Source organism: Sapajus apella, unplaced genomic scaffold (assembly GCF_009761245.1).
Source record: "Sapajus apella isolate SASKATOON/1434 unplaced genomic scaffold, GSC_monkey_1.0 scaffold91, whole genome shotgun sequence".
Classification (NCBI taxonomy): Eukaryota; Metazoa; Chordata; class Mammalia; order Primates; family Cebidae; genus Sapajus; species Sapajus apella.
Genome location: NW_022437031.1, coordinates 8,158,549 through 8,183,599, shown reverse-complemented (window position 1 = coordinate 8,183,599; position 25,051 = coordinate 8,158,549). Strand labels below are relative to the sequence as shown.

The 25,051-nt window shown below is 49.5% G+C and overlaps 1 protein-coding gene across 2 annotated transcripts; it reads right to left on the bottom strand.

Moving 5' to 3' along the window:
- Window positions 1-15,457: 15,457 nt before the first annotated feature.
- Window positions 15,458-23,993, bottom strand: GJB1 (gap junction protein beta 1). 2 transcript variants are annotated; one of them, XM_032255898.1, is made up of 2 exons: window positions 23,886-23,993; window positions 15,458-16,967 (listed from the first exon to the last, which is right to left on the bottom strand). In XM_032255898.1, exon 2 carries the CDS (start codon window positions 16,949-16,951, stop codon window positions 16,100-16,102), a length of 852 nt encoding a protein of 283 aa, XP_032111789.1. In that variant the 5' UTR covers window positions 16,952-16,967; window positions 23,886-23,993; the 3' UTR covers window positions 15,458-16,099. The 2 variants fall into 2 exon arrangements, with proteins under 2 accessions (XP_032111789.1, XP_032111788.1); XM_032255897.1 differs by lacking the exon at window positions 23,886-23,993 and adding an exon at window positions 17,308-17,467.
- Between the last annotated feature and the right edge of the window lie 1,058 nt (window positions 23,994-25,051).

Genomic DNA, 25,051 nt, shown 5'->3' with positions numbered 1-25,051 from the left:
GGCAGGTGAGTGACTTGAGGTCAGGAGTTCAAGACCAGCCTGGCCAACATGGTGAAATCCCATCTCTACCAGAAATACAAAAATTAGCCAGGTATGATGGTGGGTGCCTGTAATCCCAGCTACTCAGGAGGCTAAGGCAGGAGAATTGCTTGAACCCGGGAGGTGGAAGTTGTAGTGAGCTGAGACTATGCCACTGCACTCCAGCCTGGGTGACAGACTGAGTGAGACTCTATCTCAAAAAAAAAAAAAAAAAAACAAGTTAAGGGAAAGGGAAGAACTGAGCATGAACCCCAGGTGTCTAGCCTTGATGACTGGGAGAGTGAGATGCCTTTAACCAAGATGGGTAGCACAGGGACAAGTTTTTTGTTTTTTGTTTTTTTTCTGAGACGGAGTCTCACTCTGTCACCACCCTGGAGTGCAGTGGTGTGATCTTGGCTCACTGCAAACTCTGCCTCCGCCTCCTAGGTTCAAGCGATTCTCCTAATTCAGCCTCCTGAGTAGCTGGGACTACAGACGTGTACCACCACATCCAGCTAATTTTCATATTTTTAGTAGAGATGGCATTTCACCATATCAGTCAGAATGATCTTGAGCTCTTTTTTTTTTCTTTTTAAAAAATTTAAATTTTCTTTTCAAGATCAGGAATGATGGTCTCTATCTCTTGATCTCGTGATCCTCCCGCCTCGGCCTCTGAAAGTGCTGGGATTACAAGCGTGAGCCACCATGCCCGGTCGTTTTCTTAAAGGTGTGTGTGTGTGTGTGTGTGTGTTTTCTGTCAGGGATAGGAGAAGGTCAGTAATAATTTGAGATTTTTATCACATTGGTTTTGAGACGCCATTGAAACACCTTTGTGGTGCACCACGCAACATGGCACAGCAGAGAGAACACCTAGACTTGAGTTTCTATAGGTCTGCCATAAAATCTTGGGCAAGACAACCTTTTTGAGCCTCACCTAAAAAATGAGTTCATATTTGCAATGATGTGAATCTCAATCTCGAAAATAAAAAGAAAAAAAAAATGAGTTCCTATTCTGCCCTGACTTTCTCACAGAAGTGTTGGGAAGGTCAGATGAGACAACAAACACAAAAGAGCAAATATTGATGCTACGTGTTACCGTATGTACTAGGCAGTTAGAAATTCAAGTCTGAGGCTTAGGAGAGGTGAGGTGTTAATTTAGAAGTCATCTGCAGAGCTCCTCGCTGAAGCTCTGGGAGTACACAAGGTCACTTGGGAAAATAGAGTGAAGGGAGAAGAAGACAAAAAACCCACAATACTTTGAAGAATGTCTGTAGTTAACCAAAGAAAGGCACTGAGAGGGAGAGACCAGAGAAGGTGGAGGAGCCCCAAATCTGCCAGATGCCTAAGACAGCTAACCGATGAAAAACTGTCCTTCCAGTCCAGGCCAAGATGAAGTCTTAAATTTACCTTCTTCTTGCATTCACAACAGGGTGCCAAACCATCCTCTTCCTCTTACCTCCCTCACTGTTGAAACAGAGAAGGGCCTGATGTCATTTTTTCAACTAGATATGTACTCTGTGCTGAGCCTCGTCTTACTCACTATGAATACAAAGATAAATAAGAACCTGGGGTTGGCCGGGCACAGTGGCTCATGCCTGTAATCCCAGCACTTTGGGAGGCCAAAGTGGGTGGATCATTTGAGGTCAGGAGTTTGAGAGCAGCCTGGTCAACATGGTGAAACCGCGCCTGTACTCAAAATACAAAAATTAGCCGGGCATGGTGCTCGTAGTCCCAGCTGCTCGGGAGGCTGAGGCAGGAGAATCACTTGAACCCAGGAGGCAGAGGTTGCATTGAGTCATGATCGCACCACTGTACTCCCATCTGGGTAGCAGAGTGAGACTCTAGCTCAAAAAAAGAAAAAAGAAAAAAAGAACCTGGGGTCTACTCTTGAGAAGTCCCTAGTCTGACAGGAAAGACCAGGGCTGGCACTGGGTGAGGCAATTGAGGCACCTACGGTGAAAAATATAAGAGGGCACTTGCTCTTGGGGTCACACAAGTACAGGGTTGGCATTTGCATGACCCTGAGAAGGAGTGCCTCCTTACAGTTGCATTCTAGGTGCCTCGATTGCCTCACCCTAGTCCTGACCCTGGGAAAGGCTCACATGTCAATAAAATAGCCAAGGTAGAATGTAATTGTTTCTCACTCTCTCCCAGGAAATCAAGAAAGATTACAGAGGTGGCCAGGTGTGGTGGCTCATGCCTGTAATCCCAGCACTTTAGGGGGCCGAGGGGGGCAGGTCATTTGAGGTCAGGAGTTTGAGAACAGCCTGGACAACATGGTGAAACCCTGTCTCTACTAAAAATATAAGAATTAGCTGGGCATGATGGTGGGCACCTGTAATCTCAGTTACTGGGGAGGCTGAGGCAGGAGAATCGCTTGAGCCCCAGGAGGTGGAGGTTGCAGTGAGCTGAGATGGCACTACTCACTCCAGCCTAGGCAGCAAAAAGTGACTCCATCTCAAAATAAAATAAAATAAAATAAAGATTACAGAGGTGACAAGGGAGCTGGGGTTTCATGAAGAGTGGGCAATAGCTCGTCAGGCAGACTAGAGCTGCAAGGATCAGTGTGAACAAAGGCACGGAGGTGTAACAGCACAAAGCGTCTGCAGAAAAGGGTGGCTGGGCTGCAAAGGCGGTAGAGAGGACATAGTGGAAAGGCTGAAGGTGGTGGGAGGTGTTGCTGAGAAAATAAAGGTCAGGTTGTGAAAAGCACTGAATGCTGTGCCATGCCACAACCTGCTAGAGTGACCAACCACCTTTGTTTGCCCAGGACTTCCCCAGTTTTAGCAATGAAAGTTCAGCATCCTGAGAACCCCTCGGTCCTGGCAAGCTGGGATGGCCATACTTTATCCTAGATAGTCTTCCTGTTACATTTTCTCCTAGAAGCAGTGGAAAGCCATGAAAGACTTTCACTAAGAATTGGCAGGATATGCTTCATGTTTAAGGTGACTCTAGCATGTCTGGGGGAGATGTCGAACTGGGTGCTGAAGAAACTCAAGGGGCCAGTTACAGGGATGAAGTATGGTATAGAAATGGTTAGTGCTGGCTGGGTGTGGTGGCTCACACCTGTAATCCCAGAACTTTGGGAGGCCAAGGCGGGCGGATCACGAGGTCAGGAGTTCAAGACCAGCCTGGCCAACATGGTGAAACCCTATCTCTACTAAAAAATACAAAAAATTTAGCCAGGCGTGGTGGCAAGCACCGTAATCCCAGCTACTCAGGAGGCTGAGGCAGGAGAATCCCTTGAACTCGGGAGGCGGAGGTTGCAGTGAACAGAGATCAAGCCAATCCAGCCTGGGCGATGAAACAAGACTCCATCTCAAAAAAAAAAAAACAAAAAAAAACCCAGCAACAAAAAACTGATGGTTATTGCTTCACCTTTGGCATCTGCCAGATGTGAATTCCAGTTCCCCGTCTCAGCCCTTTCTTTCCTATGTGACCAGGCAAGTTACTTAACCTACTTGAGCCTTCGTTTCCTCATGTGTAAAATGGGAACAATATGGATCTTGCCTCAGCGATAGTGAGGATTAAAGGAGGTAATGTAGCACAGTGCCGGGCATGGAGCAAGTGTTTTAATCCAAGTTCGCTCTCATCCACCTTATCAGTTAGATTCTGGCGAGGCCTGAAGGAAAGCAGCAGTGGCAATGGGGATGCTGAGGAGGAAAGGGATTGGAGAAAGATTTGAAAAGCAGAATTACCAGAACTTGTTTATCAGTTAGGTGATTATATTTTAGTGTGAATGAGTTCTCCCAGGTATCTGCGTTTCAAGACAATTATCTCTAACTGAAGAATGAAAGGCTTTGTCCTTTGAAGAAAGCTGGGGCAGAAACAGAAAGGGATTAGGGAGACTTCGGGGAAAACAAAGTATGTGTTTGGGATCCCTAAAGTGAAGGGAGAGAAAGGGTGACAGTTTCAAAAGCTTATCTTGACTTAGGCCAAACAAGGGTAAGGGATTCTGAATAACTGCCTCTCCCCATCTTCCCTGTACTCCCCAAGTTGCCTCCCTTCCTTCCCAGGGAAGGACAATTTCTGGATCCTGTTCCAGGTAGACATCCCGGGAAGGGCCCTCTCCCCACAAAACTGCCCTTCCCTGCCTGAATGCAGAGCAGCCCCTTCCTCAACTTTCACCATTTCTCTCTCTTAACCTTAGGGGTCCTGTACAAACATTTTGTTTTCCAGCATGTTAGTACTTAGGGATATTTTCACATCATACTGAGCTCCCCACCTCCACCCCACCCCCTACATCCTGAAACACTTCCTAAAGCAGCATACAGTGGTTACTTTGGCTTTTTTGTTTGTTTGTTTTTTTGAGGAGGTTCAAGCAATTCTCCTGCCTCAGCCTCCCAAATAGTTGTGACTACAGGCATGCGTCACCATGCCCAGGTATTTTTTGTATTTGTAGTAGAGATAGGGTTTCACCATGTTGGCCAGGATGGTCTTCATCTCTTGACCTCGTAATCTGCCCGCCTCCGCCTCCCAAAGTGTTGGGATTACAGGCGTGAGACACCGCGCCCGGCCTTGTTTGTTTGTTGTTGTGTTTACTTTTTTTTTTTTTTGAGACGGAGTTTCGCTCTTGTTACCCAGGCTGGAGTGCAATGGCCCGATCTCGGCTCACTGCAACCTCCGCCTCCTGGGTTCAGGCAATTCTCCTGCCTCAGCCTCCTGAGTAGCTGGGATTACAGGCACATGCCACCATGCCCAGCTGAATTTTTGTATTTTTAGTAGAGACGGGGTTTCACCATGCTGACCAGGATGGTCTCGATCTCTTGACCTTGTGATCCACCCGCCTGGGCCTTCCAAAGTGCTGGGATTACAGGCGTGAGCCACCGCGCCCGGCCGTGTTTACTTTTTTTTGAGAGGGAATCTCACTCTGTTATCCAGGCTAGAGTGCACTGGCACAATCTTGGCTCACTGCAACCTCCTGAAGTGCTGGGATTACAGGCATGCCCGGGTTCAAGTGGTTCTTGTGTCTCAGCCTCCCGAGTAGCTGGGATTACAGGTGCCCACCACCACACCTGGCTAATTTTTGTATTTTTAGTAGGGACGGGGTTTCACCATGTTGGCCAGGCTGGTCTGGAACTCCTGACCTCAAGCGATCCGCTGACCTCGACCTCCCAAAGTGCAGAGATTACAGGCGTGAGTCACTGTGCCCGGCCAGAGTGGTTACTATGGATTAGAGGAAACAGCACAGGTTTTGGGTTAGAATGGGACTAGGTTTTAATTCTAGCTCTGCAGTGCAACCTTTGGACATATTACTTGACCTCTCTGAGTCTCCATTTCCTCATGTGCAAGTATGGGGATAATAATAGCTATGTTGCTATTATTATTATATAGTACTAAGATTATACATGTCAGTGCTTAATTTAGCACCAAATCTGGCACGTACTAGGTGCTCCATAAACACAGTCTCCTTAGTCTCCTTTCATTTCATCCACCTAAGCCATTTCTTTCTTTTCTTTCCTCTCTCTCTCTCTCTTTTTTTTTTTTTTTTTTTTTGAAACAGAGTCTTGCTCTGTTGCCCAGGCTGGAGTGCCCTGGTATGATCTCAGCTCACTGCAACCTCCACCTCCTGGGTTTAAGAGATTTTCCTGTCTCAGCCTCCCAAGTAGCTGGGATTATAGGCACCTGCCACAAAGCCCGGCTACATTTTGTATTTTTAGTAGAGATGGGGTTTCACCTTGTTGCCCAGGCTGGTCTCAAACTCCTGACCTCAGGTGATCTGCCTGCCTTGGCCTCCCAAAGTACTGGGATTGCAGGCATGAGCCACAGCGCTTGACCCGTCTAAGTCATTTCTAAGTCTGATAATAAGGTTTCAGACCATATTATGATTGGGACACATCCTTTTCATTAAAACTACATTAAGAGTTAAGGCACGGCTGGGTGCAGTGGCTCATACCTGTAATCCCAGCACTTTGGGAGGCAGAGGCAGATGGATCACGAGGTCAGGAGTTTGAGACCACCCTGACCAACATGGTGAAACCCCATCTCTACTAAAAATACAAAAAATTTAGCCGGGCGTGGTGGCAAGCACCTGTTATCCCAGCTACTCAGGAGGCTGAGGCAGGAGAATCGCTTGAACCAGAAAGGCAGAAGTTGCAGTGAGCCGAGATCACACCATTGCACTTTAGCCTGGGCAACAGAGAGAGACTCTATCTCAAAAAAAAAAAAAAAAAAAAAGGCACTCCCCTCACTGCCATCCTTCCACATACATGTGAATGTGGTCATATGTACCGATACAATAATACATATGCATGCAAACATACAGACTTGCTTGCTTAAGCACACGCACATGACAGTGGATAGTCAGACAGTCAAGAGGACATGTTAGGCCAGGCACAGTGGCTCATGCCTGTAATCCCAGCACTTTGGGAAGCTGAGGAGGGAGGATCACTGGAGCTAGGAGTTTGGGGTACCAGTGGGCTATGATGGCACCACTCACTCCAGCCTGGGCAACAGAGTGAGACCCTGTCTAAAAAAAAAAAGAAGCAAGCATGTTAATTAGGTGAGACAGAGTTTAACTCAGTGTTTGAGAGAGTTGGTGAATAGCTGGAGAAATGGCGAAGATGGTGAGATGAAATAGTAACAGCACACCCTTGTGCAGAGCTCACTATTGACCAGGCCCTGTTTGAAGTGCTTTATATATAATGGACACATTTCATCCTCACTATAGCCCTGTGGCACAAGTACTCATGTGCCACAGATGAGGAAACTAAGGTCTAGAGTGGCCAAGTAACATGGTCAAACTCACACAGGTAGGAAGTAAACAATGCTCTTTTTTTAAATTGCATTTTAGGTTTTGGGGTACATGTGAAGAACATGCAAGATAGTTGCATAGGTACACACATGGCAATGTGATTTGCTGCCTTCCTCCCTGTCACCTATATCTGGCATTTCCCCCCATGTTCTCTATCCCTAACTCCCTACACCCCGTCCCTCCCCTATTTCCCCCCAACAGACCCCAGTGTGTGATGCTCCCCTCCCTGTGTCCATGTGTTCTCATTGTTCAACATCCACCTATGAGTGAGAACATGCAGTGTTTGATTTTCTGTTCTTGTGTCAGTTTGCTGAGAATGATGGTTTCCAGGTTCATCCATGTCCCTACAAAGGACATGAACTCATCGTTTTTGATGGCTGCATAGTATTCCATGGTGTATATGTGCCACATTTTCCCTGTCCAGTCTATCATCTATGGGCATTTGGGTTGGTTTCAGGTCTTTGCTATTGTAAACAGTGCTGCAATGAACATTCGTGTACATGTGTCCTTATAGTAGAATGATTTTTTTTTTTTTTTTGAGACGGAGTTTTGCTCTTGTTGCCCAGGCTGGAGTGCAATGGCGCGATCTTGGTTCATCACAATCTCCACCTCCCACATTCAAGCGATTCTCCTGCTTCAGCCTTCCTGGGTAGCTGAGATTACAGGCATGCGCCACCATGCTCCACTAATTTTGTATTTTTAGAAGAGATGGGATTTCTCTATGTTGCTCAGGCTGGTCTCCCACTCCCGACCTTAGATGATCCACCCGCCTTGGCCTCCCAAAGTGCTGGGATTACAGGCGTGAGCCACCACGCCTGGCCAACAATGCTCTTAGTCACTGTGTTACACCCACTGCACAGGGGCTTCAGTTGTGGTGAAAAAAATGGAGAACAGTTGGTCACCATTCTGTGTAAATTACCCTTTCTCCTTGAAGTCCACTTTCAAATCCTTCTGGCCTTTCTTCCATAGTTCACTCTCAACTTTAACACATCTGTTTGTGCAAAGGTCGGCCCTGATCTGGATCTCCTGAAAACCTCTACACTCTGTCCATGATCATGAGTGCAGAATTGCCTGTTAGTCTAGTAGGGCCCTAGCTTTTATGTCAGAAGGGCTTCTACACGTGGTACTGGAGTCCAGACTCCTATGCAAACCTGCATGCATTTCTATGAGCGTCTTCACTGACCAGCCCCGACCTGCTTTGCCAGTCTCACCTCCTACAGCAACCACCCCACTCCCCATCCCATGCATTTTCTGCTCTAGTCACAGTGAACACACTCTACTCTCTCAAGATTCTGAACCTGTGCACATGCCTGTTTTCTTCCCAGCTGCCCTGAATTTCACAGATTACTAAAGCACCTACTATGTGTTAAGCTTATGCAAGTGATTACCACACAATGGCTTCTTGCTTTCTTTTCTTTTCTTTTTTTTTTTTGATATGGAGTCTCGCTCTGTCACCCAGGCTGGAGCACAATGCCATGATCTCAGCTCACTGCAACCTCCGCCTCCTGGGTTCAAGCGATTCTCCTGCCTCAGCCTCCTGAGTAGCTGGGATTACAGGCACATGCCACCATGCCCAGCTAATTTTCGTATTTTTAGTAGAGACAGGGTTTTGCCATGTTGGCCAGGCTGGTCTCGAACTCCTGGCATCAAGAGATCCACCTGCCTCGGCTTCCCAGAGTGCTGGGATTACAGACGTGAGCCACCACACCCAGCCTCTTTCTTTTTTTAAGACACAGATTTTATGAGATAATAAATTTGTATGTTTTTCTTTCTTTCTTTTCTTTTTTTTTTTCTTGGGTTTTTTTTTTTTTTTTTTTTTTTTTTTGAGACAGAGTTCCGCTCTGTCGCCAGGCTGGAGCGTAGTGGAGTGATCTTGGCTCACTGCAACCTGTGCCTCCCAGGTTCAAGCGATTCTCCTGCCTCAGCCTCCTGAGTAGCTGGGACTACAGGTGCCTGCCACTATGCCCAGCTAACTTTTATATTTTTAGTAGAGACAGGGTTTTGCCTTATTGTGCAAAAGGCTGGTCTTGAACTCCAGGCCTCAAGAGATCCACCTGCCTTAGGCTCCAAAAGTGCTGGGATTACAGGCATGACCTACCACGCCTGGCCTGTGTGTTTTTCTTTTTCTTTTTTTTTTTTTGAGATGGAGTTTCGGTCTTGTTACCCAGGCTGGAGTGCAGTGGCGCGATCTCGGCTCACCGCAACCTCCGCCTCCTGGGTTCAGGCAATTCTCCTGCCTCAGCCTCCTGAGTAGCTGGGATTACAAGCATGCGCCACCATGCCCAGCTGATTTTTTGTATTTTTAGTAGAGACGGGGTTTCACCATGTTGACCAGGATGGTCTCGATCTCTTGACCTCGTGATCCACCCGCCTCGGCCTCCCAAAGTGCTGGGATTACAGGCGTGAGCCACCGCGCCCGGCCCCTGTGTGTTTTTCTTTTGTGTGTGTGTGTGTGGTGGTCGTGGCGGTATTTTTTAGAGATGAGGTCTCACTGTGTAGCCCAGGCTGCTCTTCAAGAGATCCTCCCACCTCACCCTCCTGAGCAGCTTATGCAAAGGCTTACAATGCATGTCACTGCACCTGGCACCACATAATGTGATGGGCGCTGTTTTTTTTTTTTTTTTTTTTTTTTAAAGACGGGGTTTCACCATGTTGGTCAGGCTGGTCTTGAACTCCCGACCTCAGGTGATCCGCCTGCCTTGGCCTCCAAAGTGCTTGGATTACAGCTGTGAGCCACCGCGCCCGGCCTCTGATAGGTGCTCTTATCACATACACCACAATCATGTTGTGGGAATTGAGTGGAGGGGAAGACTCATTCTCTCCGAGGGACTTGGTCAGCGGGGAGAGAAGAGTTGTTGGCTTCACAGAGGAAACAAGGTTTGAGATGAGTTTTTTTTTTTCAAGATGGGGTTTCACCATGATGGCCAGGCTGGTCTTGAACTCCTGACCTCAGGTGATCCACCCACCTCGGCCTCCCAAAGTGCTAGGATTACAGGCGTGAGCCACTGCACCCGGCGAGATGAGTTTTTTAATGATTAGGAGTTTGCCAGTCAGAGGAAGAAAAGGAAACCTCCAAATTACCTTTGGCTCTTCCACACCCCGCAACTCAGACATGAAGTCCTCCTGTAGGTTCTGCATCCAAAATGTCTCTCACACCTGTCTCCTTCATATTCCTCTGCCACAGTCCTAGTCCTACATGCCTCACTTGGTCTATTGCAACAGCTCCATAACAGGTTTTTTTTTTTTTTAAGAGACAGCGGCCGGGCTTGGTGGCTCACGCCTGTAATCCCAGCACTTTGGGAGGCCGAGGCGGGTAGATCACTTGAGGTCAGGAGTTCGAAACCAGCCTGTCCAACATGGCAAAACCTCGTCTCTACTAAAAATACAAAATTAGCTGGGCATGGTAGTGCATGCCTGTAATCCCAGCTACTCGGAAGGCTGAGGCAGGAGAATTGCTTGAACCTGGGAGGCGGAGGTTGTAGTGAGCCAAGATCATGCCCCTGCCCTCCAGCCTGGGCAACGAGAGCAAAATTCTGTCTCAAAAAAAAAAAAAAAAAAAAGAGACAGAATCTCGCTATGTTGCCCAGATTGGTCTTAAACTCTTGGGCCCAAGGAATCCTCCCACCTCAGCCTCCCGAGTAGGTGGGACTACAGGTATGCCAGTGCACCTGGCAGTACCTGGTCAATCTGTCTTCAATCCCCAATTCAGTCTCCATGCAGCTGGTGGCTGAGCTTTCAAACACACAAGTTTGAAAGTATCACCCCATCATACTTTTTTTTTTTGAGAAAGCATCTTGCTCTGTCGCCCCGGCTGGAGTGCAGTGGCATGATCTCGGCCCACTGCAACCTCTGCCTCCCCTATTCAAGCGATTCTCATGCCTCCACCTTCCAAGTAGCTGGAATTACAGGCGCCCACCACCACGCCCGGCTACTTTTTGTATTTTTAGTAGAGACGGGGTTTCACCATATTCGCCAGGCTGGTCTCAACCTCCTGACCTCGGGGGATCCACCTGCCTCGGCCTCCCAAAGTGCTGGGATTACAGACATCAACCACCGTGCCTGGCCTTTTTTTTTTTTTTTTTTTTGGTGATGGAGTCTCACTCACTCTGACGCCCAGGCTGGAGAGCAGTGGCGTGATCTTGTCTCCCTGCAACATCCACCCCCCGGGTTCAAGCAATTCTCCTGCCTCAGCCTCCTGAGTAGCTGGGAGTACAGGCGTGTGCCACCACGTCTGGCTAATTGTTGTATTTTTAGTAGAGACAGTGTTTCACCATGTTGGCCAGGCTGATCTTGAACTCCTGGCTTCAAGTAATCTGCCTGCCTTGGCTTCCCAACTTGCTGGGATTACAGGCATGAGCCACTGCACCCAGCAACTCCTGTCATATCTGTAGGGTATTTTTTGCCTCTTTTATTTGCCCCTTGCTGGAATGTCCTCAATCCTTTCTCCATTTGATCCTGTACATTCTCCCTGGCGTAGTCCAGGAATCAACAGGAGTTCAGCTTGGTACAATTGTGTACCTTCTGCACCCTAGGCCAGGTCTGGCATTTAAGTACTGTGGAATCAGTAAATGGAGCAAGCATTCCCCTCTAGCCCCCACTGTGTACACCCAGGCTATCTGATTAAGCATCTGAACCAGTTTGTGGTTGCCATGCCGATTCTCTATGGATACCGCAGCTTGCTTTGAAATCCCAGCTCAGCTGGCTGGAGGCCTTGACTACTCTCCTAGCTCATCTGCCTCTGTTCCCTTGACCCCCAGCTCCTGGCATCTCTGCACATAGACACCTCTAAAAGATCATAGATATTCCTAAAAGGACCAGTTCCATGAGCCACAGTATGCAAGAACTTCCTGTTACTAGGCCTTTTCTGCCCCCTAATCAGACCCCTTGAATATTGACCCTTAAATGAATCACGCTCAGGTTTGCAACCTCTCTTGGACTTTGCTGTTTGGACTGCTGTCCACTCCCTGGGGGAGCCAACACTGTTATTGCCAAATTGTTTCCACTATCTTCAGCCTACCTGAACCAGCCTCACTCCTTTGTGGCTCATTGAGAATTCTAGCTTAAGGCCATGGTCTCAGTGCTTATGATACTATCTTACCTTACTTTACAGTTAGTTCATAACCAGCTTTTGAATCTATCTTGTCTGATTCTCACAAACGTTCTGTGAAAGAGGTAGAGAGGTTATTATTAACTATCTATTGGAGATGAGGAAACCGATCTGGAGAGGGTAAATATCATGCGTCCAAGGAGGGGACAGAGCTCATCACTGGAGAACGAGGTCTCCTAATTCCAGTGTCCTCTCCACAACGCAGGTCACTCAGCACATTGAATTTCTACTGCGTGACAGAGAGCATGCCTGATTTGCCATTAGCCTCGATGTTTCTCTGTCTCTCTCATTTTTTTTTTTTTTTTTTTTTTGAGACGGAGTCTTGCTGTGTCTCCCAGGCTGGAGTGCAATGGCAGAATCTTGGCTCATTGTAACCTCCGCCTCCTGGGTTCAAGCGATTCTCCTGCCTCAGCCTCCCGAGTAGCTGGGATTATAGGCGCCTGCCACCGCGCCCAGCTAATTTTTGTATTTTTTAGTAGAGACGGGGTTTCACCATGTTCAGGCTGGTCTCGAACTCCTGACCTCATGATCCGCCTGCCTCGGACTCCCAAAGTGTTGGGATTACAGGCGTGAGCCACGGCCCCCAGCCAATTTTGTTTTGTTTGTTTATTTATTTTGAGATGGAATCTTACTCTGTCGCCCAGGCTGGAGTGCAGTAGTGGGGTCTTGGCTCACTGCAACCTCTGCCTGTCAGGTTCAAGTGATTCTCCTGCCTCAGCCTCCTGAGTAGCTGGGGCTACAGGCACGCACCACCACGCCCAGCTAATTTTCATATTTTTAGTAGAGATGGGGCTTCACCACGTTGGCCAGGCTGGTCTGGAACTCCTGACCTTGTGATCCGCCTGCCTTGGCCTCCCAAAATGCTAGGATTGCAGGCATGAGCCACTGCGCCCGGCCATCTCTCTCTTATAGTCTTGTGACAGAGCCTCAGATTTGAAAAGTCAGGCTTGACGTTAGTCTAACTCTGCCTCCTATTTCCCTGAGACATTGTGTCCAGAAGCTTCCCTCAAAGTTCCTTGGGCCTGCTCCTACCTGGTTCATGGAACCCAGGAATCCTGTGTCCCCCCACTTGGGCTGTAACACACAGCCTGATAGCTTTATTGTCACACCACTGCCCCCTGGAGAGGAAAGCCTTGATTTGAAGTTGGAGCCTCTTTCCAAGGAGGATTGGTAGAATCTTTGAAGAGAAACTACATTTCTGACATGATGATGGGGTTAGCATTTCTTAATGTGGAGAGGGCATAAGGTTCCCTGCTTCTGCCCAGGACCAGGATAGATTTTCAAAAAGAAAATCTTTCTCTTGATGGCATATTGTATGGAGAGGGGATGCTCTGTGTTTGTTGTATTGTTGTGGGTGAAGAGGATGGATTTCAATAACAAAAGGAATCTCTCTCACCGTGAGGGGGTGGGAACTTCTCCTCTGATGGAACATAATGTCAGCTTCTAAGGGAAAAGGAAATTTCTTTCAGGAAAGGAATGTTCCTCTTTTAAGGGAGAGGAAGCTCTCTCTCAGGGATTGCTAAGTGTGGTGGAAAGGAATACTCTCCTTCCTTTTTTTTTTTTTTTAAATTTAACGACAGGGTTTCACCATGTTGGTCAAGCTGATCTTGAACTCCCAACCTCAGGTGATCCGCCCGCCTAGGCCTCCAAAGTGCTTGGATTACAGGCATGAGCCACCGCGCCCAGCCTCTCTCCTTTCTATCATATTTAAAAACAAATAGAGATAGGGTCTTGCTATGCTGTCCAGGCTAGTCTCAAACTCCTGGCCTCAAGCAATCCTCTTGCCTTGGTCTCCCAAAGTCTCCTTACTCTCCCTCCCTCCCTCTCTTCCTTCCTTCCTTCCTTCCATCTTTCTTGACAGGGTCTCACTCTCTGGCCCAGGATGGAGTGCAGTGGCATGATCATGGCTCACCGCAGCCTCAACCTCCTCCTGGGCTCAAGTTATCCTCCCACCTCAGCCTCTGAAATAGCTTGGGACTATAGGCACACGCCACCACACCTAATTTTTTTTTTTAGAGATGGGGTCTCCCTATGTTGCCCAGACTGGTCTCAAACTCTTTTTTTTTTTTTTTTTTTGAGACGGAGTTTCGCTCTTGTTACCCAGGCTGGAGTGCAATGGTGCGATCTCGGCTCACCGCAACCTCCGCCTCCTGGGTTCAGGCAATTCTCCTGCCTCAGCCTCCTGAGTAGCTGGGATTACAGGCACACGCCACCATGCCCAGCTAATTTTTTGTATTTTTAGTAGAGACGGGGTTTCACCATGTTGACCAGGATGGTCTTGATATCTTGACCTCATGATCCACCCGCCTTGGCCTCCCACAGTGCTGGGATTACAGGCTTGAGCCACCGCGCCCGGCCGGTCTCAAACTCTTGGGCTCAAGTGATCCTCTCCCCTTGGCCTTCCAAAGTACTGAGACTACAGGCATGAGCCACCACATCCAGCCTTCCTTTTTTTTTTTTTCTAAAGGAGAAATCTCAAATAAGGAAAACTTCCATGCTTTCTCTCTGAAGAGGACAAACTGTTTCAAGGGAGAACAATTCAGATGAGATTGTGTCTGATTTTCTCTTCCTTTCTGATATCCAGTACTTCCTACATGGAGTCCACATACTCTGAGAGGGAGTGGCAAATAATTTCTCCTGTTCAGAGGTGAGGAAGCTGAGGAGGGAAACTTGGGGGGAACTTTTACTCTGATGGGCTATTTGTGGGGGCAGTGACTCTGAGGAAACCCCTGCGAGGCCTTGTTACTTGGGGAAGTCTTTTAGGAATCCCAGAAGCACGGAGCGTTGAAGGGAGCTGGGAGAGGTGCTAGGGCAGTTCTCATTTGCTCATAAGGAAGCTGAGGCTCGGGGAAGGGAATGCCTTGCTGCTAATTGACAGCACCGGGATGAGAGCGCAGCTTTTCCAAGTCTCAGCCTGGGGTTTTTCTGACCACAGCTGACAGGGGAGGGTGATGCTGGTGCGGGAACTGCTGCTGTGAAGTGTCTGACCTGTGGTGGAGGCATCTCTGGGGTGGGAGGCATTAATTCCTGAGAGAAGGAAATGGGGAAAGTGGATGGAATTAGGGGCTATGTCCAGAGGAAAGGGGTCAGGGTCATTGTGCAACCCAACAGGTGGTCTGTGGGGCAACAGCTTATAGGGGATGCTGAGTTTGGAGGGAGTAAGGAGATAGATCTCCAGGTGTGTAGGGGAGGGGTTCTCGCCAAGGTACCCAGGGAATGTGTGCCACCTTCTGGGGCGTGAGAAATTTCCCGATCATTTCTCGTCTCTCCAGAGAGAGTTGTCATTTTTAATCTTTCTAAAATCAGAGGAAGGAGGTATGTAAATGAAATCCCAGTAAATCTGTTATCAGACAATGAAAAAGACAAGAACCACCACAACAAAATCAACAGGCGGAATGGCTCGTGGGCTGGCTCTGCGGCTCCAAGTGCAGCGGTTCCTCATTTGCAGCTTCAGCTACTCAAGTAACTACTTATTTTGCCATGTTCCTTTCTTAATCAGTGAAAAACCAAGGCCAGCTCATCCTGGGGGAGGTCAGACATTGCAGGAGAAAGAACTTGACAAACACACAAGCCACCTCTTCATTTACTGTAAAATCCTGTTTAATGTGTAACATTTCAGGCAGAAAGAGGCCTTGGGGACTGGAGGCAGAGGCGGCCCTGAGCGACCCCCACTCCAACTTATCTGCCTGCTATTCCCTCCCTGACTCCCTCACCCCAGACACCTCCTCCTTTTCCTTGCGGCCAGCAAGCACTGTTCCTCCTTTACTAGTGCTCACCACCCTCCCTTCTCTACCCACGTGTCCACAGCACCTCCGCCCTCCACTCTGCTTGCCCACATCCCTCCCCACTGATGTGACTCCAGAAACAGGGTATCTGACAGCACAGGGTTAAGATTAGTTTCATAATTGGAGACGCTGTCGGAGCATCCCGTCTCTGGTCCCCAGTGATCCCAGGGAGAGGGAGAGGGAGAGGAAAGGGTGCAGGCAACAAGGGCAGCCCACACCCCCAGTAACCTTGAGCACTGGCATAGGTGGCCTCCAGCTCCCCAGCCCTCCAGCTCCTCAAATGAAAGGCTCTGGGAGGAAGGGAAGTAGCCAGGGAAGGAAGGTTTTGATCGAGTAATCCCCAGCAGGCAGAGGCCTGTGCACCGGTAGGGGAGAAGGAGGAGCTTGCCCAGGGCAGGGGCGGGGGCAGGATGGGAGGTTGCCTGGTATGTGGCATCAGCAGGCCGAGCAGCGGTCGCTCTTCTCAGCCAGCCCGGCCCCGGTGCCAGGGCTGCGCCGCAGTATGTCTTTCAGGGAACCATCCTGTTCGCTCAGCAGCTTGTTGATCTCATTCTGCTTGTATTCAGGTGAGAGGCGGTGGCCGAAGCCCGAGCCCTTGCGGGAGGGCGGATTGGAGCGGCGCTGGGCTCGGCGGGCACAGGCCCGGATGATGAGGTACACCACCTCGGCCACATTGAGGATGATGCAGATGCCGGAGGCGGCTAGCATGAAGACGGTGAAGACGGTTTTCTCGGTGGGGCGGGACACGAAGCAGTCCACTGTGTTGGGGCATGGGTAGACGTCACACTTGACCAGCCGCACCATGGCATAGCCGGGGTAGAGCAGATAAAAGACATACATGAAGACAGCCTCGAACAGCAGCCGGAACACCACGCTGATGACATAGGTCCACCACAGTGTCCCTGAGATGTGGACCTTGTGCCTCTTCACCTCCTCCAGGTGTAGGGGGTCCCCATGGCCCTCAAGCCGCAGCATTTTCTTCTCTATATGTTGCTGGTGAGCCACATGCATGGCTACGAGGAGAGCTGGGGTAGAAACTAGGATGAGCTGCAGGGACCACAGCCGCACATGGGAGATGGGGAAGAACTGGTCATAGCAGACGCTGTTGCAGCCAGGCTGGAGGGTGTTGCAGATGAAGGAAGACTTCTCATCACCCCACACACTCTCTGCAGCCACCACCAGCACCATGATTCTGAAGATGAAGATGACGGAGAGCCATACTCGGCCAATGGCAGTAGAATGCCTGTTCACGCCACTGAGCAAGGTGTACAAACCTGTCCAGTTCATCCTGCCTCATTCACACCTGCAAAACACCAGCCATGAAGTAAGCTGTCAGAAAGCTGGGGCGGAAAGCCGGGCACCATAGCACTGCCTGCCCCCCAACTCTTCCAAGAGCCAGTTGCAGGAAAGGAAGGATGGTCATGACTTTCTCTTCACCCCATCTCCCTTGCCATCTCCTCCTCCTCACTCACTTGACTTGACCTCCCTGAGTCCCATCCCCCTTCTTTGCTTTCATCCAACATTCTTTCCTCGCCACGCCTTTCTTTGCCAAGCCCATCTTGTTCCCATATCAGCCATCCCCTCTGGCTGTCCCCTAGCTCCTTAACGCCAGACCTGGGGCAAACTCAACAAAGCCCTCTTACCTTGGGGAGCGCCTATCCCTGAGGCCACCCAGACAGGTCCCCTATGGTCTCATGTCTGTGCAGGGGGAGTGGTCCCTGGGCTCCGCGCCTGCGTCCCAATTCATCACCGCCCGGTGCTGGGGAGTCATATGCTGCTTTATACCCAGTGTCTGCACAATGAGACCTTTGTGGGGCTCTGAACAACGCCCTTTAGAATTCAGATCAAACGCCCTGACTTCCGCCCACCCTACACACAGAGCACTTGTGTCCCAGCGCCGGACACCCAGCCTGCACCCACCTGTTCTGTGCCCGCCCGGTCCATCGCCGCACCCGCCCCATAGCCCCACCAGAAGAATAGCCATGGGGGGAGGGAGCTGAAACACAGGCAGGTGCATGTGAAGAGGGGACCCCAGGGGATCGGGAGGCTCTGGGCTGAGTCCCTCCCCCATGGTCCCATCAGAAACTTAAGGTCAGCAGGATTTTCCCTGAGGCTTAGATCCCCTCCAGAATATGGAGAGGAAAGAGAGCTCATATTTGTCAAGTCAGGAACTGTGCTGAGCATTGTTCCATACATTTTTCTTTCGACCCATTTAGCAAGCCTGTTATCCCATTTTCCAGATGAGGAAGCTGAAGCTCAGATAAGTAACTCCTCAAGATCACACAGTTAGAAAGCAGTAGGCTAGGTAGGATGAAACAATGTCTCTGAGACAGAAGTCTTTCTACAGCAGGCTCCTTGGGGCTTTGCAGGTAGTGTCTGCAAAAAGCAAAGGCTAGGCGCGGTGGCTCACACCTGTAATCCCAGCACTTTGGGAGGCTGAGGCAGGTGGATCATGAGGTTAGGAGATCGAGACCATCCTGGCTAACAAGGTGAAACCCCGTCTCTACTAAAAATACAAAAAAAATTAGCCAGGCTTGGCGACACGTGCCTCTAGTCCCAGCTACTTGGGTGGCTGAGAGGCAGGAGAATCGCTTGAACCTGGGAGGTGGAGGTTGCAGTGAGCCGAGACTGAGCCACTGCATGCCAGCCTGGGTGGCAGAGCAAGACACTCCTTCTCAAAAAAAAAAAATAAATAAAATAAAAAGCAAAGGTGAATCTGTGAGCACATTCCAACTCCAGTGTCACAGAGCAAACCTTGACCATCTCTTTGAGTTTCAGGAAAGGGAACTCATGCAGGGGTGGTCAGTTGGGCACATGGTGAGCATAACCCAGAAGGAGAAAGCAAAAGGTCACTGAGCAAACAGACGGTCAGGAATCAGGCTGTGACTCTTACCTACAGTCACATAGCTTTAGGCTTAGGATCCTGGTTCTTCACTTAATGTGACTTTGGGCTAGCTACTGAGCTGCTCCGAGCCTGCTTGTTCATCTATAAATGTGGTTAATACCCAGGGTTATTGTGAAGTTCAATGAGACAACCTGCCAAAGTTCTTAGCCCAGCTCCAGGATCATAGCTGGTGACCAAAGGGGTTAAGGATCTTCTCAGGGGCCAGGCACAGTGGCTCACACCTGTAATCCCAGCACTTTGGGAGGCTGAGGCAGGTGGATCACTTCAGGTCAGGAGTTCAAGACCAACGTGGCCAACATGGTGAAATCCTGTCGCTACTAAACATACAAAAAATTAGCCAGGTGTGGTGGCACATGCCTGTAATCCCAGCTACTCAGGAGGCTGAGGTGGCAGAATCACTTGAACCTGGGAGGCGGAGGTTGCAGTGAGCCACGATCGCACTACTGCATTCTAGCCTGGGAGACAGAGCAATTAGCTGGGACCACAGGCATGTGTCACCATGCTTAGTTTTTCTTTCTTTGTTTCTTCCTTTTTTTTTTTTTTTTTTTTTTTTGTAGAGATGGAGGGCTCGCTATATTGCCCAGGCTGGTCTTGAACTCCTGGGCTCAAGCGATCCTCCCACATTTGCCTCCCAAAGTGTTGGGATTACAGGCGTGAGCCACCTTGAGCAGCCCCCAATCCTGTTGTTGACCCATAGGGTCTGTCTGACACCCCATTGCTGCCCATCCCCCAGCCCCAAGTGCATATTGCAACCTCGTGGTTTCAGGAGCTTGCCAGTTGCTCTAAGGAGGAAATTCTCCTCCATCCCTTAGGCAAGCTAAGAAGGCTTCTCCCACCTTCTGCCACTTCTGTCATGAAGCTGCAAGGAGATCATGCTAGAAGCAGGAAACTGGATGTGAAGAGGACTTGAAGCCCTGGACCACAGGAAATGCAATGGTCCCTGGAGTCATTTCCTGACCCCAGAGCCTGCTCCACAGCAGGGCAAGTGATTGTGGAAGCAGCCTCATATTCAGCCCTGGGTGGTCCTCTGTGCTATAGAGGAAAGGGGTAGGGTAGCAGCAACTGCATTGGCTGGGCGTGGTGGCTCACGCCTGTAATCCCAGCACTTTGGGAGGCCGAGGCGGGTGGATCACCTGAGGTCAGAAGTTCGAGACCAGTCTGGCCAACATGGTGAAACCCTGTCTCTATTAAAACAACAACAACAACAACAACAAACCAGCAACTACAAAAGTTGGGAAATGAGATGAAAGAATCTGGGGAAAGAAGGACAGTTCACAGGACATAGATTACTTCTCAAAACAAGGTTTCTTCATTTAGCTAAAATAAATAAATTAATTAAAAGCCTTAGTAAGTTCATGTCATGTGCCAACCAGCATGGGGTAGCAGGGGTATGTATGGGTGCCCTTTCTTCCAAGCCTCACAGTCTACATGCAAAGCTGCTGCACTAGGCACCACAGTTAGCCGTAAAGAAATGCTTCAGGTGGTGAGATGTGTTACATACACTCTAAAACAAGTGGTCAAAGAGAATTATTAAGAATAACTGGGCCAGGCGTGGTGGCTCACGCCTGTAATCCCAGCACTTTGGAAGGCCGAGGCGGATGGATCAAGAGGTCAGGAGTTCAAGACCAGCCTGGCTAAGATGGTAAAACCTCATCTCTACTAAAAATACAAACAAAAAATTAGCTGGACATGGTGGTGCACGCCTGTAATCCCAGCTACTCGGGAGGCTGAGGCAGAGAATTGCTTGAATCCGGGAGGTAGAGGTTGCAGTGAGCCAAGATTGTGCCACTGCATTCCAGCCTGGGGGAAAGAGCGAGACCCCATCTCAAAAAAAAAATTAATAATAAAAATAACCTAGGCCAGGTGCAGTGGTTCACACCTGGAATCCTGGCACTTTGCGAGGGTGAGGTAAGTGGATTGCTTGAGTCCAGGAGTTGGAGACCATCCTGGGCCACATAGTGAGACCCCCGTCTCTGTTATATTAAAAAAAAAAAATAAAAAGAAAGAAAAGAAAAGGCCAGTGCGGTGGCTCACGCCTGTGATCCCAGCACTTTGGGAGGCCGAGGCAGGTGGATCATCTGAGGTCAGGGGTTCGAGACCAGCCTGACCAGCATGGTGAAACCTCATCTCTACTAAAAATACAAAAATTACCTGGCTGTGGTGTCGCACACCTGTAGTTCCAGCTACTCGGGAGGCTGAGGCAGGAGAATCACTTGAACCCAAGAGGCAGAAGTGAGCCAAGATCGTGCCACTGCACTCCAGCCCGGGTGACAGAATGAGACTCCGTCTCAAAAGAAAAAAGAAAAAAGGCTGGGTGCAGTGGCTCACGCCTGTAATCCCAGCACTTTGGGAGGCCAAGGTGGGCAGATCATGAGGTCAAGAGATCGAGACCATCCTGACCAACATGGTGAAACCCTGTCTCTACTAAAAATACAAAAATTAGCTGAGTGTGGTGGTGCACCTCTGTAGTCCTGGTAACTGGGAAGGCTGAGGCAGGAGAATTGCTTCAACTGGGGAGGCGAAAGTTGCAGTGAGTCGAGATGGTGCCACTGTACTCCAGCGTGGTGACAGAGCGAGACTTTGTCTCAAAAAAAAAAAAAAAAAAATAGAAGAAATAAATAATAAAAGAATAACCTGGCCGGGTGCCGTGACTCATGCCTGTAATCCCAGCACGTTTTTTTTTGTTGCTGTTTTTTGAGACAGAGTTTCCCTCTTATTGCCCAGGCTAGAGTGCAATGGTTCGATCTCGGCTCACCACAATGTCTGCCTCCCGGGTTCAAGCGATTCTCCTGCCTCAGCCTCTGGAGTAGCTGGGATTACAGGCATGCACCACCACACCCAGCTAATTTTGTATTTTTAATAAAGACAGGGTTTCTCTATGTTGGTCAGGCTGGTCTTGAACTCCCAACCTCAGGTGATCCGCCCACCTTGGCCTCCCAAAGTGCTGGGATTACAGGCTTGAGCCACTGTGCCTGGCTCAGCTTTTTTTCCTAAGGTGCTTTTGTTGTAGCAATTGACAATTCTTTTTCTCTCCTTCTGCCCCAGAATTTTCTGTTGCCTCTTGAGTTGGTCTGCTTTTCCTTTCCTTACTTTTCTTGGGCTATTTCCTCAAACTGTAAAGCAAACCTTAGCTGTTCTCTTTTCTCTGCCCTTCAGGGGTGTGCCATGGACATCCTGGCCACCCCTGAGTTTCTAGGTTCTTGTAGCTCTCCGCCTCTTTTCTTCTCAAGGCTTCTGGGGCCTCTAAGGACCCTTGTTTGGGTGCTGTGATCTCAATTTTTGCTGTTCCCGTTGGAAGGAGAACTGATCCCTATGTTAACATTGATACCTCAAGGATTTCATTCTAAAACATCCAGGGGAGTGACCTGATTTTGAAATCCAAACTGTTTTTGTGACTTTAGGTTAAAGTCCAGGTATTGATGTACTCCGTGTTGCTCCAGGCGTGTTTTGCTCCTCTCATGTTTAATTAGACAGGACTTCTCTGGCCCTGTCCCCAATGTAGATTTGCCCTAGCACTCAAGCACAGTTCAAAATCAGGTGATCTCGCTTAGTCTTTACAGCAGTCCTGTAATATTATCCCCATTTTTCAGACAAGGAAGTTGAGACTCAGAGAGGTTAAGTAACTTCCTTCAACGGCAATTGCACTGCTGCTAAGTGGTAGAATTCAGTTCCAAATTTATTTTCTTACCTCAAAGTCTTTGCATACAGCACTACTTATGGCAGCCTCCCTTCCTTTAAGGAGTTTGCATTCTGAGATCAGGCCTACTATTCAAAAACCTATACAGTTTCCTGCGTGTGCTGGCACGTGCGCACACGCACACATTCGTCTACTCTGTCTCTGTCTCCCTTTCTGTCCCCACCTCCTCCCTATCCTTCCTTCCAACTACAGGAATATGCTTGTATTTGGGGGTTTGGGGAAGAGGGATTGGCTGGGCTGGATGACGTTGCATTCAGCCTCGGTCCCATGTTCCCTTCCCCATTTCACAGGCAGTCACTGGTCAAGAAGGGACATGGGGCTTTCTTTGAGATTTCCTTAGGAACTTCTGGCTGCCTTCATCAGTTTGGTGTGGCTAAGGCCAAACTCCTCCAGCCCTCTTCCCCTTCCCCTGCTTCTCTCTCCTGCGGTTCTACAGTATCTCAGCCACCGGACTTAGCCTCTCCACCCTGCCATACGTGTTCTGTGGCCAGGCTTGGGTCAGGTCCAGTCTAACTCATTCCAATTTGTTCTTTCCTCCTCTCTGCTGCAGTCTTTTCAGAGAGCTTCTGCTCATGCCAGCTCCCTTCCCCATTGTTTGGACACACTCTCTTACTCCTCCATCACCCACCTGACTTGCTGTTGCTCTCTGCTTGGGTTATTCTAACAGCTGCCATTGATGGAGTGCCCCTGCGTGTATGTTCACGGACTCTGATGCTCACAACAACCCCGTGAGCCAGGAGCTATTGTCTGCAACTCACAGGTGAGGCAGTGAAGGCTCATAGAAGCTGATTAACTTATTACACAGGTGGTAAGCAAGTGCTGGAGCTCGGCATAGGAATCGTATTCGCCCCTCACCCAAGCCTGGGTCCCTTTTCCATTGCCAGGCTGCATTCTCATCTATACTTCTCTCCGTTAAAACCCCTCTTGTCTATATTCTCCTCTCCTCGTCTCATTTTCTAAGTCCACACATTCTGCTGTGCCATTCCCAACAGGTGCAACAACTTTCAAACAGCTGGGGGAAATCCTTCCTTTAGATCTCCAAACCATCAATTACTCCAAGTTCAGCTTGAGTCAGTCTGCCTCCTTCAAGAAAATTGAAATACACGCTCCCAAATTCTTGGCCCTGTTGGCTAACCCTCTGCAGCCTGCGGAGCACACTCCTCTATTCATCCACACGCAGCCCCGTGTTGGGTGCATGCCTGGTTTGCCTTGTAATCAGGGAAGGAAAACAGCACCTGGCAGTGCCCAACATTTGCACCAAACCCTAACCCTGTGTGGCAGGAAATGTCTCAGAGAGACAAACTTGGCCACCTTGCACCTAGGGGGTCCCTCAAGTCTTCCTGCAAATCTGTCCCTATGGGAATGAGGTGAATCTTTGGCTGGAAGAAAAAGAATGAGAGGAGAAGCAACTTTGAACCTGGAAAGAGGCTGCAGAGAGAGGCTAAGCAAACCTGGCACCTGGCAGGACGGGCCTCACCCCAGCTTCAGAGGGAAGCATGGAAGGGACCTAGGTGGTTGAAGGTGGAGGTCAAGAGAAGGCAAGACCCAGCCCCATTTCCGGCCCCTTGAGCCACATCAGCCCTCCCTGGCCCACCTCCCTCAGCCCCCAGTCTCCTCACCTCCCTGTCACTGCCACACCTGGCTGCTGCTGCCCTTTCCCAGAGAATGTCTGCAGGCGTGTCTGCCCTATGCCACCAGGTACTGTCAGCCCAGCCCAGGGGAGGGACAATGAGCCCAGGGCCAGAGCCAGAAATGGCCCACAGCCCAGGAGGAACCAGACAAACATTAACCAGCCCCACCTCCTCACACACACAATCATTAAACAGGATTGATCCTCTGAGCTCCCAATGGATTTGGAGAGACAGATCACCTAGCCTGGAGTCACTGCCCTGTCCCAGAGGAAGACAGGCATCATTGTCACCCACCCAGGTTTAGTCTCTCTGAGAGACTGAGCTGGACCTGTGCTCCTCAGCATCCCTCAGGCTTCCCCCACGCCCTGGCCTTAGGGAGATCCACAGTTCAGGCAAGTTGCAGAGAGGGATCCTGTACCGGCTGCCATCCTGGTCACTCCTTCTAGCTCCCAGCCTCTAAAACAATATGACAGGGCTGGGCATGGTGGCTCAGGCCTGTAATCCCAGCATTTTGGCCAAGGCAGGAGGATCACTTGAAGCCAGGAGTTTGAGACCAGCCTTGGCAACATAGTAAGACCTCATCCCTACAAAAAGTGTAAATAAACATACACATTATATGACGATGGGGAGGAAAAAGCCATGGGTAATGCCTGCTGGCACCTGAGGTCAAGGTGGGAGCTGGCAGTGCTTCCCACCCATATGGCAGTCCCAGGGTGCCCTTTCGTCACTTGCTTATTGTCCACATCCTGAGTGGCTGGGGACGCACCAAAGTATCTCTAATCCTATCCCAGAACCCTAAAACCTCAGAAATTGCTTTCTACCCTCAAGGCCAAGGCAGTTGAACTGCAAAGCGTATCATGTGCAGCAATGAATCTTGGCAATCATGAAGATAAACAGAGAATGCCATTAACTGAGAGATCAGTCCGCTTTCAAGGTCTGCACCACTGACAACTTACCTGAAGACCCTGCTGGGTTCTGTGGCCTGAATGGCAGTGGACAAATAAGGGAAGTCAGCAGAGAAAGTAGTCCCCTGCCTTCTGTTCTTCACTGCAGCTTGAGCTCACTGCTAGAAAGGGAGCCAGGGCCTCAGCTTCTGTTAGCCAAACCTGGGCATATGGATACATCAATCCATGAGTACTGGACACCTACTAGGA

Bases quoted from the DNA above. Each gene is read 5' to 3' on its own strand.
- GJB1 (XM_032255898.1), bottom strand. From the start codon at position 16,951: ATGAACTGGACAGGTTTGTACACCTTGCTCAGTGGCGTGAACAGGCAT.